The 15,352-nt window shown below is 37.6% G+C and overlaps 1 protein-coding gene across 1 annotated transcript in view; it reads left to right on the top strand.

Moving 5' to 3' along the window:
• LOC311291902 (uncharacterized protein) overlaps positions 1 to 12,898 on the top strand; it is a 322,068-nt gene extending 309,170 nt beyond the window's left edge. Inside the window, exons 36-43 of the mRNA XM_084411257.1 lie at positions 6,598 to 6,771; positions 7,460 to 7,630; positions 7,809 to 7,982; positions 8,767 to 8,940; positions 9,338 to 9,511; positions 10,896 to 11,069; positions 11,305 to 11,466; positions 12,330 to 12,898. Of these exons, the coding sequence (XP_084267383.1) occupies positions 6,598 to 6,771; positions 7,460 to 7,630; positions 7,809 to 7,982; positions 8,767 to 8,940; positions 9,338 to 9,511; positions 10,896 to 11,069; positions 11,305 to 11,466; positions 12,330 to 12,378 (1,252 nt within the window). The 3' untranslated portion in view covers positions 12,379 to 12,898. The remainder of the gene's footprint in view (positions 1 to 6,597; positions 6,772 to 7,459; positions 7,631 to 7,808; positions 7,983 to 8,766; positions 8,941 to 9,337; positions 9,512 to 10,895; positions 11,070 to 11,304; positions 11,467 to 12,329) is intronic.
• Positions 12,899 to 15,352: the final 2,454 nt, after the last annotated feature.

Here is a 15,352-nt window from a genome sequence, read left to right as displayed (position 1 = left end):
CTCCATCAGCTGACAGAAATAGGGAAGAAATCCTATAGCTATAAAAATATTTTTTTCAAACATGCTTCATTTTATCTATTAAATTTGTCACTGAATAAAAAATACTAATGTACAGGAAATAGTATTTTTTGTAGATGAATGCTGTTTGAATGCATTGTATGCTGTTTATGTAAAAAATAATAATGGAACATGTATTTAATATTTGTATTTAGAAAATGTATTGTATGTGTTCCATCTAATTCTGTGTTGTGATTTATTGTAGGTTAAATGATTGTAACTTAACAGAAAAAAGCTGTTCAGCTCTGGCTGCAGTTCTTGGATCAGACACCAATCTGAAAGAGCTGAACATGACCAATAATAATCTGCAGGATTCAGGAGTGAAGCTGCTCTGCACTGGACTGAAGTGTAAATTGGAGATACTGAGGTAAGTTGAGCCACAGGAGTCACATGACTAAAGTAAGGTGCAATGACTAACAGGATGATCCCGGAGGCTAAAAGTTATGAATAAGAATTTGATGAAGTTATGAAGGTTTGTCTTTGTTCTATTGTTGTTGTGTTTTTCATTCAAAATAATAATGAGCCACAAACTAAGCAATCCAAAGATCTTTTATTTATTTGTTACAATATGGGTATAGCATATCATCCTTCTTATCAATTTTGTTAATAAAAGTCCAATGTTTAATATAAGTGAATTTATGATTGTACTATTTTATTATTGATGTATTTTCATTAATACTAATGAACCACAAACTAAGAATTAGTTTTAAATTTAGGGGGAAATCCAAAGACCTTCATTTCTCAGTGTTACAATGGGGGTATACTATGCCATCTGTCTTACGCCCGTTTCACACATACTCCGTTTGCAGTGCGTATGCGGTGCGTATTTTTTTCCGTACCCATGTTAACAGGTTAGAGCTTTCACACTGCACGCGGTTGCAGTCCGTCGATCCGTTCCAGTTGCGGTGCGTATACAGCAGTGCAGCGATCGTTTCCGCACCGAGTCTATTTTTGCTGTGCTGCAAACGCTGAATTAAAGTGACAGCGCATGTTTCATGGTCAAAATGAACACAGATTGACCTAAAAATGTAGTAATTTCACCATAAATGCGATTAATTAAATAAAATGTAGTAATCTTAACATAAATGTATTTAATTAAATACTATTTTCACTTTAAGACCGGGGTAAAGCAAGGAAAACTACAATTTACCTCAACAAGGCGACATAATGAACGACACTCGTGGAGGTGGAAAAACAAATTCTTTGTGACATGCAAGATTTATTGTTTTAATTTAAATGCAAAAGAAAAGGCATGAGAGTCGGCTGTTTTTTATATAGCCTAAGTAGGCTACATGGTTAAATATTTTACCACTTGCTTGAGGAACTTAATATAAGTAGAAGTAATGCATTGAATAATAGCCTACGTTGTTTAAATTGTGTTTAAATGTGCATACGTTAGAGTGTATGTGTACAAAGAGAATCGCAATGCTGAGACGTTAAGACCAGGGTAAATCAAGGGAAAATACATATTTCAACAACGCAACTTAATGAACAACACTCGTCTCATTCGTGGAGGTGGAAAAACAAGTTCTTTGTGACATGCAAGATTTATTGTATAAAGATTTAAATTATGCAAAAGAAAGAGTAGCCTATATGAGTCTGCTGTTTTTGTCAATTTTAAGTTTTAATTTAAAATGTAGTCTATGCGATTTTAATATAAGTACATGGTTAAATATTTTGCCACTTGCTTGAGCAACTTAATATATAATTATATAGAAGTAATGCAATGAAGTTTGTTTAAATTGTTTAAACGTGAATACGTCTATTAAAGAGTATATGTGTACAAAGAGAATCGCAATGCTGACAAAAAACATTTTTTTTTTAAATAAAATTTGCTGATAACTTATGGATTTGAAATACAATTTGTTTGTGGTACAGCCGGATCAGTTATGCACTGCAAACGCAGCTTATGTGAAAGCACTTTAGCGCATGCTGCTCCTGCACCGCATATGCACTGCAACACGCACCGCACACGCACTGCACACGGAGTATGTGTGAAACGGGCGTTATTTGTTTTGTTGATAAAAGTTTGATGTTCAATATAAGTGAGGTTGTCATTGTGCTGTTTTTTTCACTGAGTAATGGTGCGTTCACACCGGACGCGAATAGCGCTTCAGGCGCGAGTGATTTCAATGTTAAGTCAATGCAAAGACGCGTTATGCGCATAAAAAATTCCTGCGGCGCGAATTAGGCGTAGAGCGCGGCGCGGTAGACGAGAATACGCCTCATTCGCGCGTCAAGTTCGTGCGAATAATTTTATTAGTGCTTTTTGTGCATTCACGCGTTTGACGCGAATTCGCGTCTGCCGCCCGAGTTGAAAAATCTGAACTTCTGCGTCAATTCACGCCGCGTTAACCAATCAGGAGCCTGCTTGCTGCTGTCACGTGGTGAAGTGACAGTTTATAATGTTATTTTATGTTTGGGCTCAATAAATTATTTTGTAATATGACTAAAATGCACAACAAAGCAAATCTTTCACATAAAAACTCGATTTCAATATATGAGAGATACTCATTTTGTATTGAATGCTATTTATTCCATATCTATTCTAGATATATGAAACATTATTAATCTAATGTAAAGACAACAAACACAATTTAGTGTATAAAAACAAAAAAACAAAAAAAATCACAGGACAGGTTTCACTTTTGGAGGCTGGCTCCATTTATTATCAAAACAAAAATAAATGACAGATTAGGTACGGGCGAGGGTGAACCTAGCGCCGGGCTGTACAGCGCGGGCTGGTCATGCAGAGACCACTCGAGGCCGAGGCCTTATACGACCTACGCTGTCCTCGTCAGCGTCCTCACCGTTAGGTCCACCAAACCTAGCTCCTGGAGCAAATTGTGAAACTCCTGAAACCCTCCGGAGGGTCTGGTGGACCCGAGTACAGCGATGATGTCCCCTACGCAGCTGTTCTGCTCTCCAGAGCATATACGAGCCAGTGTTAATTTTGGCAGCCATTTTTGATTTAGTCTTAGTTTTCATCTTGAGACGAAAATACTTATTGGTCTTAGTCACATTTTAGTCATTTTGTCTTTCATAGTTTTAGTCTAGTTTTAGTTGACGAAAAGTCATTGCATTTTTTGTCAACTTTTAGTCAAACTGCAGTTACCGACATTAATTTTGGTAGCTATATATATGTAGTCTTTAGACAAAAAATTTCCTAAATTTTTTATCTCTAGGCCAATTCAGTTAAGCTTATGAGAAATGTAAATTAAGGTAACAGGCTGTATTGACATTGCACTCTTTAGCAGTAGCACTTGTGCAATTCTACATACCCCTTTTCCTTAGTTCAGTGGTTTTTAGAGTGCCCTACCCTCTGGTACCCCCTCTCTTCCACTTAGACTGCAGTCACACTTTTTCCATTAAGGGACAATATATAATGCTGCAGTTCTGCTGTGGCTTTCGTTGCAAAATAGAGCAATAAGCCTACTGACAATACTGTTTTAAATGTAGTACATCTCTTAATGTTACCCATCTGTTTGTTGAACTGTTGTATAAAATCAATGTCACATTTGAAATCGTGTGGATATTCAGGAAACATTACATTCTTGCTCGTATAATATGATCAACATTAAAAACACTGCTGGATATCAGCCTATATTTTGATCGCAGATTTAGTAGCACAGATAGCGCAAACGGCTCGTGGCAGAACACAGACCGACTGAACGACACTTTAATTTAAGTAGAAAATCTCAAATGAAGATCGCTAAACTCCAGCTTACTCGTCTGTGTTTTCAGATCATCCGCGCTTCTTCAGCAGTGTAGAGAGAGCGCGCGCATGGTTGCCAGATACTATTGAAAAGACCGGGTAGAAAACGTGTTCTTTTAACAGTGAAGCTCTGACTGGGGGTTTAATTATTAAAATCTGGCAACCGTAAGCATGAACGCTCGTAAAAAACAATGTGTTGTCGTCTCCTTTATTTGACACAAACAAGTGGTTTTGGTTAAAGATACAATATGCAAGAATTTTTGGCCTCTAGAGGGCGCTACATTCCAAACAACAACAACGGCGTAGCTTGATGACGATGTGAAGGAGCGTGGAATGATGGGAACTGTCGTTTTAAACTCCACCGTGGATGTAAATCAGTCAGACGGGAATCGAAAAATCATGTTCATGGATGAGGCTAAGTTCTATTTTTATAATGACATGCTTTTTGTGGCGAGGGGGCGTGGTTCAGCGCGGTCTGTAATGGGAGAGAGAAGAGACGAGCGGGACACAAGTAGGTCAAGTGCAAATGACGAACACCTGTGTCTTATTGCTGTGAATCCGCGTGGAGAGACCGCTTATAAGCCGCGCTGGAACGAGAGAGAGACTGAAGAGAAAATTGGACGCAGAGAAAGAAAACCGGTGGATCCGAGCTCTCATTTTTGAACTGTTTTGTGCCGTCGCGGTTGCCACGGTGAATGCGCGTTGTGCGCGACTTTTGTTTGTTTTGCTTTATTTTGAATAAAGTACAAGTCCCAGTCACGCCGACCCCTGTCTTCTTCCTTCCTGACTCTTGAACCTCATCACACTTTTATTTCATTAAAATGAATTAACCGCAAGAAAAGTAAGGTTTAATACTAAATTGGTTATCATAGATGTTACTGTATGTCGAATTCATTGTTGTGATAACGCGGCGCAGTTTTACGTGTTCTAAACAATTGTTGTAAAAGTACATTCGAACATACCCACATCATTTGCCAAAATACTGATTAATCTTTATGTATAACACATGCTATATTTATTTACATGGCCATAAACACCAGACGTGATAAACAATGTCAATAAACTAAACACAAACCTAAAGCAATAATACTTCCCTTTTCCCTTACATAAACATAACTATTACCGAATGCTACATTTGGAAAATATAAAATTAAGCATACTTTGTCGACAGAACCAGCTGCAATCAGTAAAGAATAATTGTGTTCCATAACGACTGCAAGAAACAAGCTAACGTTTGTTGCTTGATAGACGCTACAACTACAACTTCCGCATTTGTCCAGGACTCCACGCAGTACGAGCGGAAACCGAGGGTAACGCGGATATGACGCAATTGACTGGCGACTCCCAGCTCCCCCCTGCTCTAACGCCCCGTTTCCTTGGTTAAAATCGCAATTTTCTCACCATTTAAAAAGAGTTGGAAACATTTGGGATATTGTAAGTAATCAACTTAACAAAATGTATAATACTGGCCTTGAGATTATGGGATATTTTAATGCAAAATTCATTGCATATTGTACCTTTAAGTTTAAAAAATGTTTAAACACATTTCAGTCTCGTCTTTTTTCGTCAACGATATTGCATGTGTTGATATAGTCACAGTTATCGTTTAATGACGTGGGTGTCGTCTCTCATCGTCTTGTCTTAGTCAGGGGAAAAAAGGTCGTCAACGAACATTTTTCGTCATAGTTTTCATTAACGAAATTAACACTGATACGAGCGGTGACTCTCTCGAATAATGCTAATGCTAATGCTCGATAAACATCTAAAAAAGATGGCCGCCAACGGGTTTCGAAACTTTCGCCTCCGGATTTCGCCTCTAAAAACTTTTGTTTTTACGCGCGTCAAGAGCTATTTAATTAGAGAATAAAGAGAATTAACACAAAGTGGTCAAGCGTATAACTAGACGCGGCAGGCGCGAATTTGACATGCTATTCGCGTCCGGTGTGAACGCACAGTAATACTGAAGTGACATTAAGCATTCATTTTGTGCTGCATTCATTTGGTGCTGCACTGTAATGCAAATAATTGCAGGGGATTATAATATTTAGTGGATAAAGTATTTTCTAAATATGTATATTCTACTTCTTATGAGTTAACACTTAAATTGGGCTGTTTTTGTTTATAGTAATTAATAATTTAGTGATTTTATCGTTATTTGCATACCTAGTGTTGAGTCAGAATTCAAATGATTCTGTTAGAGCTGGTAAATCTGCCACAGAAACGAGGGTGAGATCTGGTAGAAATCACTTATCTTAATATTTTATGTGACAGGATTAATGTATTTGAGTGCTTTTGAGGGAGCTGTGTATCTTTGATTCTGCTTTCAGCTTTGCAGCTAGTCTCGACTAAACACTTCCTGTAGTTTATGAGTGTTTTACACCACTGTGAAGGTATTTTGGTCCGTTTGTCTCACTCATCCTTGCAAAGCTGCTTCAGCTCAGTGACATTTGTAGGCTTTCCAGCATGAGCTGTGTTTCAAGTCCTTCCACAGCATTTTAATGGAATTGAAGTCTGGACTTTATTGGGCCATTCCCAAACTTTAATTTTCTCATTTTCCGACCATTTTCAGGTTGCTTGTTGTGGATCATTCAGATCATAGACTTTCAGAGCTGTACAGTTTTAAATAATTGCAATCTTGAAAGGGATGTTGACATCTAACATATTAAAGTTCTCTGAGCCTTTTGTTTGCCTCCATATTCAGGTGTCAGTTTTTGCAACTGACTTTCAATACATTTGTACAAAGAATAAAATAAAATTCAGTTTAAGGATTTATATTGTTCAGGTGTAACTGATTAATCAGCTGAGTGTTTTCCTCTCTGTTCTAGACTCTCTAACTGCAGTGTGACAGAAGAAGGTTATAAAGCTCTGGCTTCAGCTCTGAGATCAAACCCTTCACACCTGATAGAGCTGGATCTCACAGGAAATGATCCTGGACAATCAGGAGTGAAGCAGCTCAATGATTTACTGCAGGATCCAGACTGTCAACTGAAGACACTGAGGTGAGACGGGATCAAATAATGAACTAAATTAGCTATATGCAGGCTAAATATTCATAACTAGTATATTATTTTAGTTATATAATAAGCTGGACAATTTGTTGCATCAAAATGATCAAGATCAGATCAGATTCTGCAGGTTCTGTCATGATGATGATAACCGTCAACACAGTTTAGTTGTGATACGAGCTACAGGTCAAATAGACATTATGGGTCAGTATATGTGCTGACATTCAGGAGTATACCTTGATAATTAACAATAATAGTTTTCCATCAAGCCCAGATTCACTCCATCAGTCTACATCTGGAGAGATGTCCACAAACATGCAGTTTCACAAGCCAGTTTTCTCTGTGCTGATGTTTCTCACTCCTCCTGCTTTAAAGACAGAAAGATCTTAATTTCACACTCTGTATTCATACTGAAAATCATGATCTAGTGAACTTTTGCTCTTCTGCTCTGTGAGACGTTTCTGTTGTCATGAGTTTGCTTTAGGACTGAGTGTTGCTCTAGTTTCTTTTAAATATATATTTATTTGTGTATTTAAATGTTTAAAGAAAAATTTGACATCTAAATGAACTTAAACTAACTTAAGCTTGTTTTTAAAACAATACATACATTTTGTTTTATCGTATCAATCATTTTTGTAATGCAATGGACATTTAGCTGATACCTGAATTGCCTCTTCTGCAGGTTTGTGAGTCCTGCTGCAGAGGAAGCCTGTCAGTATGTGAATAGAGTTGTGGGTATAAACCCGTTACTCCAGAGAGAGCTGAATCTGAGTGGTCATGAACTAGGACACACACGAGTGAATCAGATCTCTGCTCTACTGCAGGATAAACACTGTCAACTCAACACACTGACGTGAGTATTGCTCATTTATTTATAATATCTCTTTACTTTTAGTTGGAAAAAGAGTCTCACTCCAGAGTCTCACTAGGAGACTCTGGAGTGAAAAACCTCAGTGATCTACTGATGAACCCACAATTCAAGCTGGAGTTGATCATCATAGATCTGAGTAATTTTCTCTTTCTGTCTTCAGTCTGTGGAACTGCAGAATTACAGAGAAACAGAGTCTCATCCTGACTTCAGCTCTGAGATCAAACCCGTCACACCTGAGAGAGCTGGACCTGAGCGGGAATACACTAGGAGACTCTGGAGTGAAAAACCTCAGTGATCTACTGATGAACCCACAATTCAAGCTGGAGAAACTACAGTTAGTATCATTATACTGTACAGCAATTACAGTGTGACTGAAGTTTATTTATTTGAAGACAGCAGGGCGTATGTTTCAGTGTTTATAGCAGTGCACTTTCTGGGTTTCCCTATTGCTCACATTTATATGTGTTTTTATCTAGTTAGTAATTGTTTAATTTCCAGCATTTGATACAATGTACTGATTGTGTTCATGCAGAAATCTGCCTTTTCAACAGAGAATAAAGAAGAGAGATGTCACATAAATAGTTAAAATGAAAGAGAAGAAACAGTGTCTTCCAGCACACAGAACTAGTGTGACTGGGTTTCAGAACAGACTATTGGAAACTAAATGCTGCTGTAGCTCTTCAATAAGATGATCATATAATGCCGCGTTTCCACCGAAATTACCCAGAACAATCTGTCCCAGGATCTTTTTCCCCCAGACCTGTTGCTGTCTGTGTTTCCATCGCAGTCTAAAGTACCGTGAAGATTAGGCATTAGTCCGGTGATGTAGGACTGTGTGTGACTTTCTAGTTCCCGCTGGATTTCGTCCTCCTCATATAAGCTTAATAAAGCCTGAACCTCATCGTCGGTCCATCTGTCGTATTTGTTAAACTCCATTGTTGATTCGAAAAGCAAACACCCCTCACCATCACCCGGCTTTAAAAGTACCAAGTTGTCACAAAAAAAAGAAAAAAGATGCATCGATAATCGTTACTCTCTGAATCGTAATCTAATCGAATCGTGAGGTGCCTAGAGATTCCCACCCCTAGATCTGAGTCATTTTCTCTTTCTGTGTTCAGTCTGAGTATATGCAGTATTACAGAGGAAAAGAGTCTCATCCTGACTTCAGCTCTGAGATCAAACCCGTCACACCTGAGAGAGCTGGACCTGAGCGGGAATACACTAGGAGACTCTGGAGTGAAAAACCTCAGTGATCTACTGATGAACCCACAACTCAAGCTGGAGAAACTACAGTTAGTATCATTATACTGTACAGCAATTACAGTGTGACTGAAGTTTATTTATTTGAAGACAGCAGGGCTTATGTTTCAGTGTTTATAGCAGTGCACTTTCTGGGTTTCCCTATTGCTCACATTTATGTGTTTTTATCTAGTTAGTAATTGTTTAATTTCCAGCATTTGATACAATGTACTGATTGTGTTCATGCAGAAATCTGCCTTTTCAACAGAGAATAAAGAAGAGAGATGTCAAATAAATAGTTAAAAATGAAAGAGAAGAAACAGTGTCTTCCAGCACACAGAACTAGTGTGACTGGGTTTCAGAACAGACTATTGGAAACTAAATGCTGCTGTCGCTCTTCAATAAGATGATCATCATAGATGTGAACTATTGTTATTTCTCTGTCTTCAGTCTGAGTGAATGCAGTATTACAGAGAAACAGAGTCTCATCCTGACTTCAGCTCTGAGATCAAACCCGTCACACCTGAGAGAGCTGAACCTGAGCGGGAATACACTAGGAGACTCTGGAGTGAAAAACCTCAGTGATCTACTGATGAACCCACAACTCAAGCTGGAGAAACTACAGTTAGTATCATTATACTGTACAGCAATTACAGTGTGACTGAAGTTTATTTATTTGAAGACAGCAGGGCTTATGTTTCAGTGTTTATAGCAGTGCACTTTCTGGGGTTTCTCTATTGCTCACAGGGGGTTAAAGTGGGATGTGAGTGTGCCGTACGGACTCTTATTCTGGCTGTACTGAAGACGAAGTGGTTTGACCAATCAGATGAAAGGGCCGTTTCAGCGCCGCCCACATGTGCGAACGAAATATCAAAGCTATAAACCGATTTGTAAACCACAAACAAAATTTTTTAAATCGAGCCGAAATCTCATTTTCCGTTTATTAAACTAAAACAAAACAACGAATAAACGATCCGTCTTTTTTAATTTCTCGTTATTCCATTCCAAACAGGAAATGAAATGATCAGATGATACACGGACCGTGTACGTTGCGTTCATTCGTTTTTCGATTTAATATTGGAAGTAGAAAAACGAGAAAACACTAGAGACAAGTATTCAGCTTGATTTTTCGCCTTTCGTTCTCCGGTAGAAACATTTATAAACAGCTGGAATATTGGATTTCTACACGTAGGCGGGAATGAAACGCTCCTTTCCTCTGATTTGTCAGCCGAAGATCAAACTGTCCCGTCATCAGTTCTTCCTCAGATCCGCTCAGCAGAATAAAAGTCCTCCGCTGCTGCAGTTGTACAGATTCATAACGCGTTTATTGCAACTTCTACATTTCATCTTTTCCTCATCAAACACCCAGACTAATGGCTCGACACGACCCGCACCGGGGAAGAGCCTCGACAGGGCTTTCTTATGAGGCTTTCAGTCCTCGAGTGCCAGGGGGTCTGTGAAATAATTTACTATAACCTGCTGTATTTACCGGACTGTAAACTAAAGTCATGGTTTTATCATGAAACACGTTGTGATTTATTCCACAGTGACCCAGGCCTTTATAATGCATTTAACTTTGTTCACATTATCTAAATGTTGACTTTCAAAAGTAGGCGCACCAAGAAGACTATTCACTGTATTTTGGTTTATATATATATATATACTTTTTAACCACAAATGCCCGTCTTGTACCATCTCTGAGATGTGCCACGTATTACATCTTCACGTTGGAAAGGTCACGCGTCACGTGATCAAAAAATGTGTTTCGGGGTTTCATGACCCTTTAAAAATTATATGAAATGAATGTGTAAACATAAATACATCAATGCTTTCAACCTTTGTTTTGTTACAATGTTGGTAGTGTATTTAAATGAACAATGTGTAGTCTTTCTCCATGTGACCTTTACCTTGATATCCCTGTTTATTTGTCAGCAAAAGTCTGCTGGATGAAGATGAACACGTTAGTTGATCATCATAGATCTGAGTCATTTTCTCTTTCTGTCTTCAGTCTGAGTGTGTGCAGTATTACAGAGAAACAGAGTCTCATCCTGACTTCAGCTCTGAGATCAAACCCGTCACACCTGAGAGAGCTGGACCTGAACGGGAATAAACTAGGAGACTCTGGAGTGAAAAACCTCAGTGATCTACTGATGAACCCACAATTCAAGCTGGAGAAACTACAGTTAGTATCATTATACTGTACAGCAATTACAGTGTGACTGAAGTTTATTTATTTGAAGACAGCAGGGCTTATGTTTCAGTGTTTATAGCAGTGCACTTTCTGGGTTTTTAAACTAAAACACTTTATACTCAATATCTCACAATGAGTCTGAGTTCACATTATATTTGTGTAAAATTCTTCACATTCATGATTTGTTTGTAAGATAATCTCTCTTCCTCTGTTTGTGTCTTTCTAGTCTAGTCTACTGTGGCATTACAGATGTTTCTTCTTTAACTCAGTCTTTGACGAACTCAAAAGCACTGCAGTTTCTAAAAGAGCTTGAGCTGAGAGGCAATAAGATAGGAGACTCACAGCAGCGGCTCAGAGACGAGCTACGAGACTCAAACTGTGACCTGAGGTGAGGAAACATCACTGAGATATTAAAGAGATCTTCATTTACCTCTGATATGTGAACAAACCTTTCAATCATTCGTGAAAGGAAATTATCATTAAGCTTTATTGCAACAAAGGGTTTGTGTGAGAACAAAATGTGAAGTTATTGAAATGTTTAACACAAAGGAGGAAAGAGAAGAAAAGCTCACTGTCACAGCTTTATACATCAACACCTGCTTTATGAACTGTGTCAGTAGAAGTGAATCATTTCAGTGTGAAAACAGACTTGGTCAGATTGTAGGAAAACGCTGCACTCCTGCTAAAATCAGTGCAGTTCCAGCTTCAGCTCACAGCGTCCAGCTCACATGAGAAATGTCTCTGTCTCTAGTGTGTTTTTACTGGGACAAGCAACACGTCACACTACTTTATACTTACTTTACTCTCAGTGATTTACTAAGAGCCTACAAACATGTTTAAACTAGAGGACAAACGGCTTTAACTAAAGGTTTGTGTTTGAACTCAAAATAACATTTGTATTTGCTCCCTGTGGTTTATTCCATACGCCGTACACTCATTAGTTTCTCCTTTACAGAGACTCAATAGGAGTCGCACCGACACACACACACACACACACACACACACACACACACACACACACACACACACACCTACACACACACACACATATGAACATGATTCATGCTTTACATCTATTATATTTAAAACACAAATATCTATGCAAGATCATGTAAAGTCAGTAATTAATCTGATTACAGGAATTCAATTTAACTTATTTTTACACAAAAAAAAAAACAGTACTTGAAATATAATAATTTGCACTTTGTTCCTCTGAACACTGATTGTTTTCTCTTCTGTTCCTCTTTACAGTGTAGATGAAGATCGATCACCAAACTCTGATGGATGTGTTATATCGTAGTGTGAAATGATCATGAGAGGATCAGAAACCATCAGCTGATCCACAGAAGAGTCTCACTACTGTCTATGAGGAGAAATACATGTGTAAATGTGTTTCATAAAGGTGGAAGAGACTCAGACTTCACAATTAAATAAAGCAGTGTGTGTGTTAGCATGCGTATTAGAAACATGTGATATTGAATGATCAATGTTGGTTTAGGATGTATAATAATTATTTATAATAATTAATATAATAATTCATTATTATAAATATCTATTTAGTTTTGTGTGAAATTCAAGTTGTGGAATTGGGAATATATTGTTGATTCTGATTTGTATATTTCATTGATATTTTATGTGAAGTTGTACATGTCTTATATTTAAAAAAGATTTATAGATTTTTTTTGTAAAATCTATGTTTTGGAAGACATTTGTGACTCTGATCATATATATATATATATGTATAGTGATATGCAGTATATGTGTGTGTGTGTAAATATATATGTTGTGTATTTTTTGGTAAGATATGTCCTCTATATTTATCTAACTATTTCTTCTCTCTTATTCTACACTACGTAATCAGGTGAAGAAGAAAGAATTGCATTGCTAGCCCACCCCAACACTTACACACAATTATAATGATAAATGCTGACCAATACTTGATTATATTACTTTTATAACTGAAAATTATATATTTTAGTAAAACAAACAAAATGTCATTTGTTTTGTGATATGACACAGATATGCATGAATACACACTAAAGAAATGCAGTGAACATCTCAATTTTCAGTCTAGCAATGAATTAATGCATAAATTAATGAAATAATTATAATTTATATACTGACTATAAGAAACATGAATAAATGAGTAAAAGAATGAATAAAAGTAACCATCACAATAAACAAATGCATGTACAAGTCAACAACACACCAAACAAAGCTTTATTCAAACTTATTGTTTTAACAATCACATATTTACAGGCGGTGAACCCCATAAATATCATATAATAAAGGCTAGATGTGGTCGACGTCCGCACATGGCGGCCATGTTGCCACAGGGAGCTCGCTCACTCGTAACATTGTGTTAATGGTGCATGTACTTTTTAAATAACCATAACTTGCTCAATTTTCTACCGATCTTCAAACGGTTTGGTTTGTTATAAACGTCAGAGATGTAGTTATGACACTGCATACTTATCAATAAATATTATATACTCAACAACACACACTCCTGTCAGACTCAACACACACTCCTGTGAGATAAGCATAGTAGAGCGAGTCTTTAACACGCTGAACACACACTGATGCTTTATAGAGTCTGAACTGAACCTGTGAGACTCAACACACACTCCTGTGAGACTCTACAACACACACTCCTGTGAGACTCAACAACACACACTCCTGTGAGACTCAACAACACACACTCCTGTGAGACAAGCATAGTAGAGCGAGTCTTTAACATGCTGAACACACACTGATGCTTTATAGAGTCTGAACTGAACCTGTGAGACTCAACAACACACACTCCTGTGAGACTCAACACACACACTCCTGTGAGACTCAACAATAACATATTTTTAATATGGGAGGGAGTATTTAATATGATGATAGGATGCGACGAAACACATTGAAACACTCGCACTTGCACGTAACGAGTTACAGTTTAAAATATATATTTATAATTAATTTTAATGGATTATAATTAATCATAAATATTTTAGTTATTTTTAGAATTGACTGTAGAAGAAATAATTATACAATTATTTAATCAGTTCATCCAATGAACAGAAAGCATAATCAATCATTAATTTGTATATTATCTTCCTGGCCAAGAAAGTATAACCTTTTCCAACTAAAGTAAATAAAGTTCTAGCAGGGTAATAGCGTAGGTATTGCTAGATCAAGATGTTTAAGTGACTTCCATATGTGGCAAACACAGAGACAATAAAGCGTTGATATAAGGGTTTAATAAATGAAACTAGGGTAGGCGACACACACACACACACACACACACACACACACACAACTAAACTAAGCAAAGATTGTATACAGAATCAAGAAAGTAAAGAAAAGTGAAGAAAGAGAGAGAGAAGAAAAGAGAATGGCAAGATTACAATCAGCTAACCACAACCTACGAGAAACATCAGAGAATCAGGGTCACCTTGAAGGGGCACAATAACTTAGGAACGCATCTAAAGGCTGTGAACGGGTACTTGCATTGACTTTGGTTGCTGAACAAGTCCAGATGCAGGAGATTCTTGATGATTTCACCAGGAGTGCGCTGAAGCGTTCGTCTGGGTTCTTAGGGTGGTCCACGTTGAATCCAAAGAAGTTAACTTGACGATGAAGTTTCCGGAAGACAGGAGAATGTTGTCTCAAAGAGATTGAGCAAAGATCTGACCTAATCAGATACTCTTAAAGGTCCTATCAGTTCACACCCATGTGTTGAGGTGACCAATCTAAGTAGACCTGGAGAAAGACTTTGATCCATCTTATCTCCATTTGCATGTTCATGCTGGCATGGAGAATTTGTGCAGTCTTTACACAAAAGTATGGTACAAATATTTATGAAGCAATTTATCAAAACATGTTGTACACCATTGATTATAAAATCAAAAGGGAATTATTATGATACTAAGAAAGAGGGGATTTGAAGACATAAAAGCAGTGATACATCATCTTTGGATATCAACATTGGAAGTTACTCTAACATAACTAAAGAATCATAACTAGGCTAATAAAACATAGGGACATGCCTAAAACACAGGAGAAATACTATAAACATTTGGGAAAAGTTTGTGGGTAAGAATGGGGTAAATGTCCGTTGTGTATTGGAGTTTGTCTCTATAGTCTTTAACCAAATGGCTAGTGTCTCCTGTGCTGTCTTTGAGGCTTGTAGACACAGTCTCTTGCTGAGATCGTTCAGTGGAGCCGAGGTGATAACAGCCTTTGAAGAGAACTGGTTTTAGGGCCGATGACAACAGGGGAGAGGGGGA

This window comes from Rutilus rutilus (genome assembly GCF_951802725.1).
Source record: "Rutilus rutilus genome assembly, chromosome: 6".
Lineage (NCBI taxonomy): Eukaryota > Metazoa > Chordata > Actinopteri > Cypriniformes > Leuciscidae > Rutilus > Rutilus rutilus.
The sequence above is the reverse complement of the archived record's forward strand: the minus strand, read 5'-3'. Positions and strand labels throughout refer to the sequence as shown.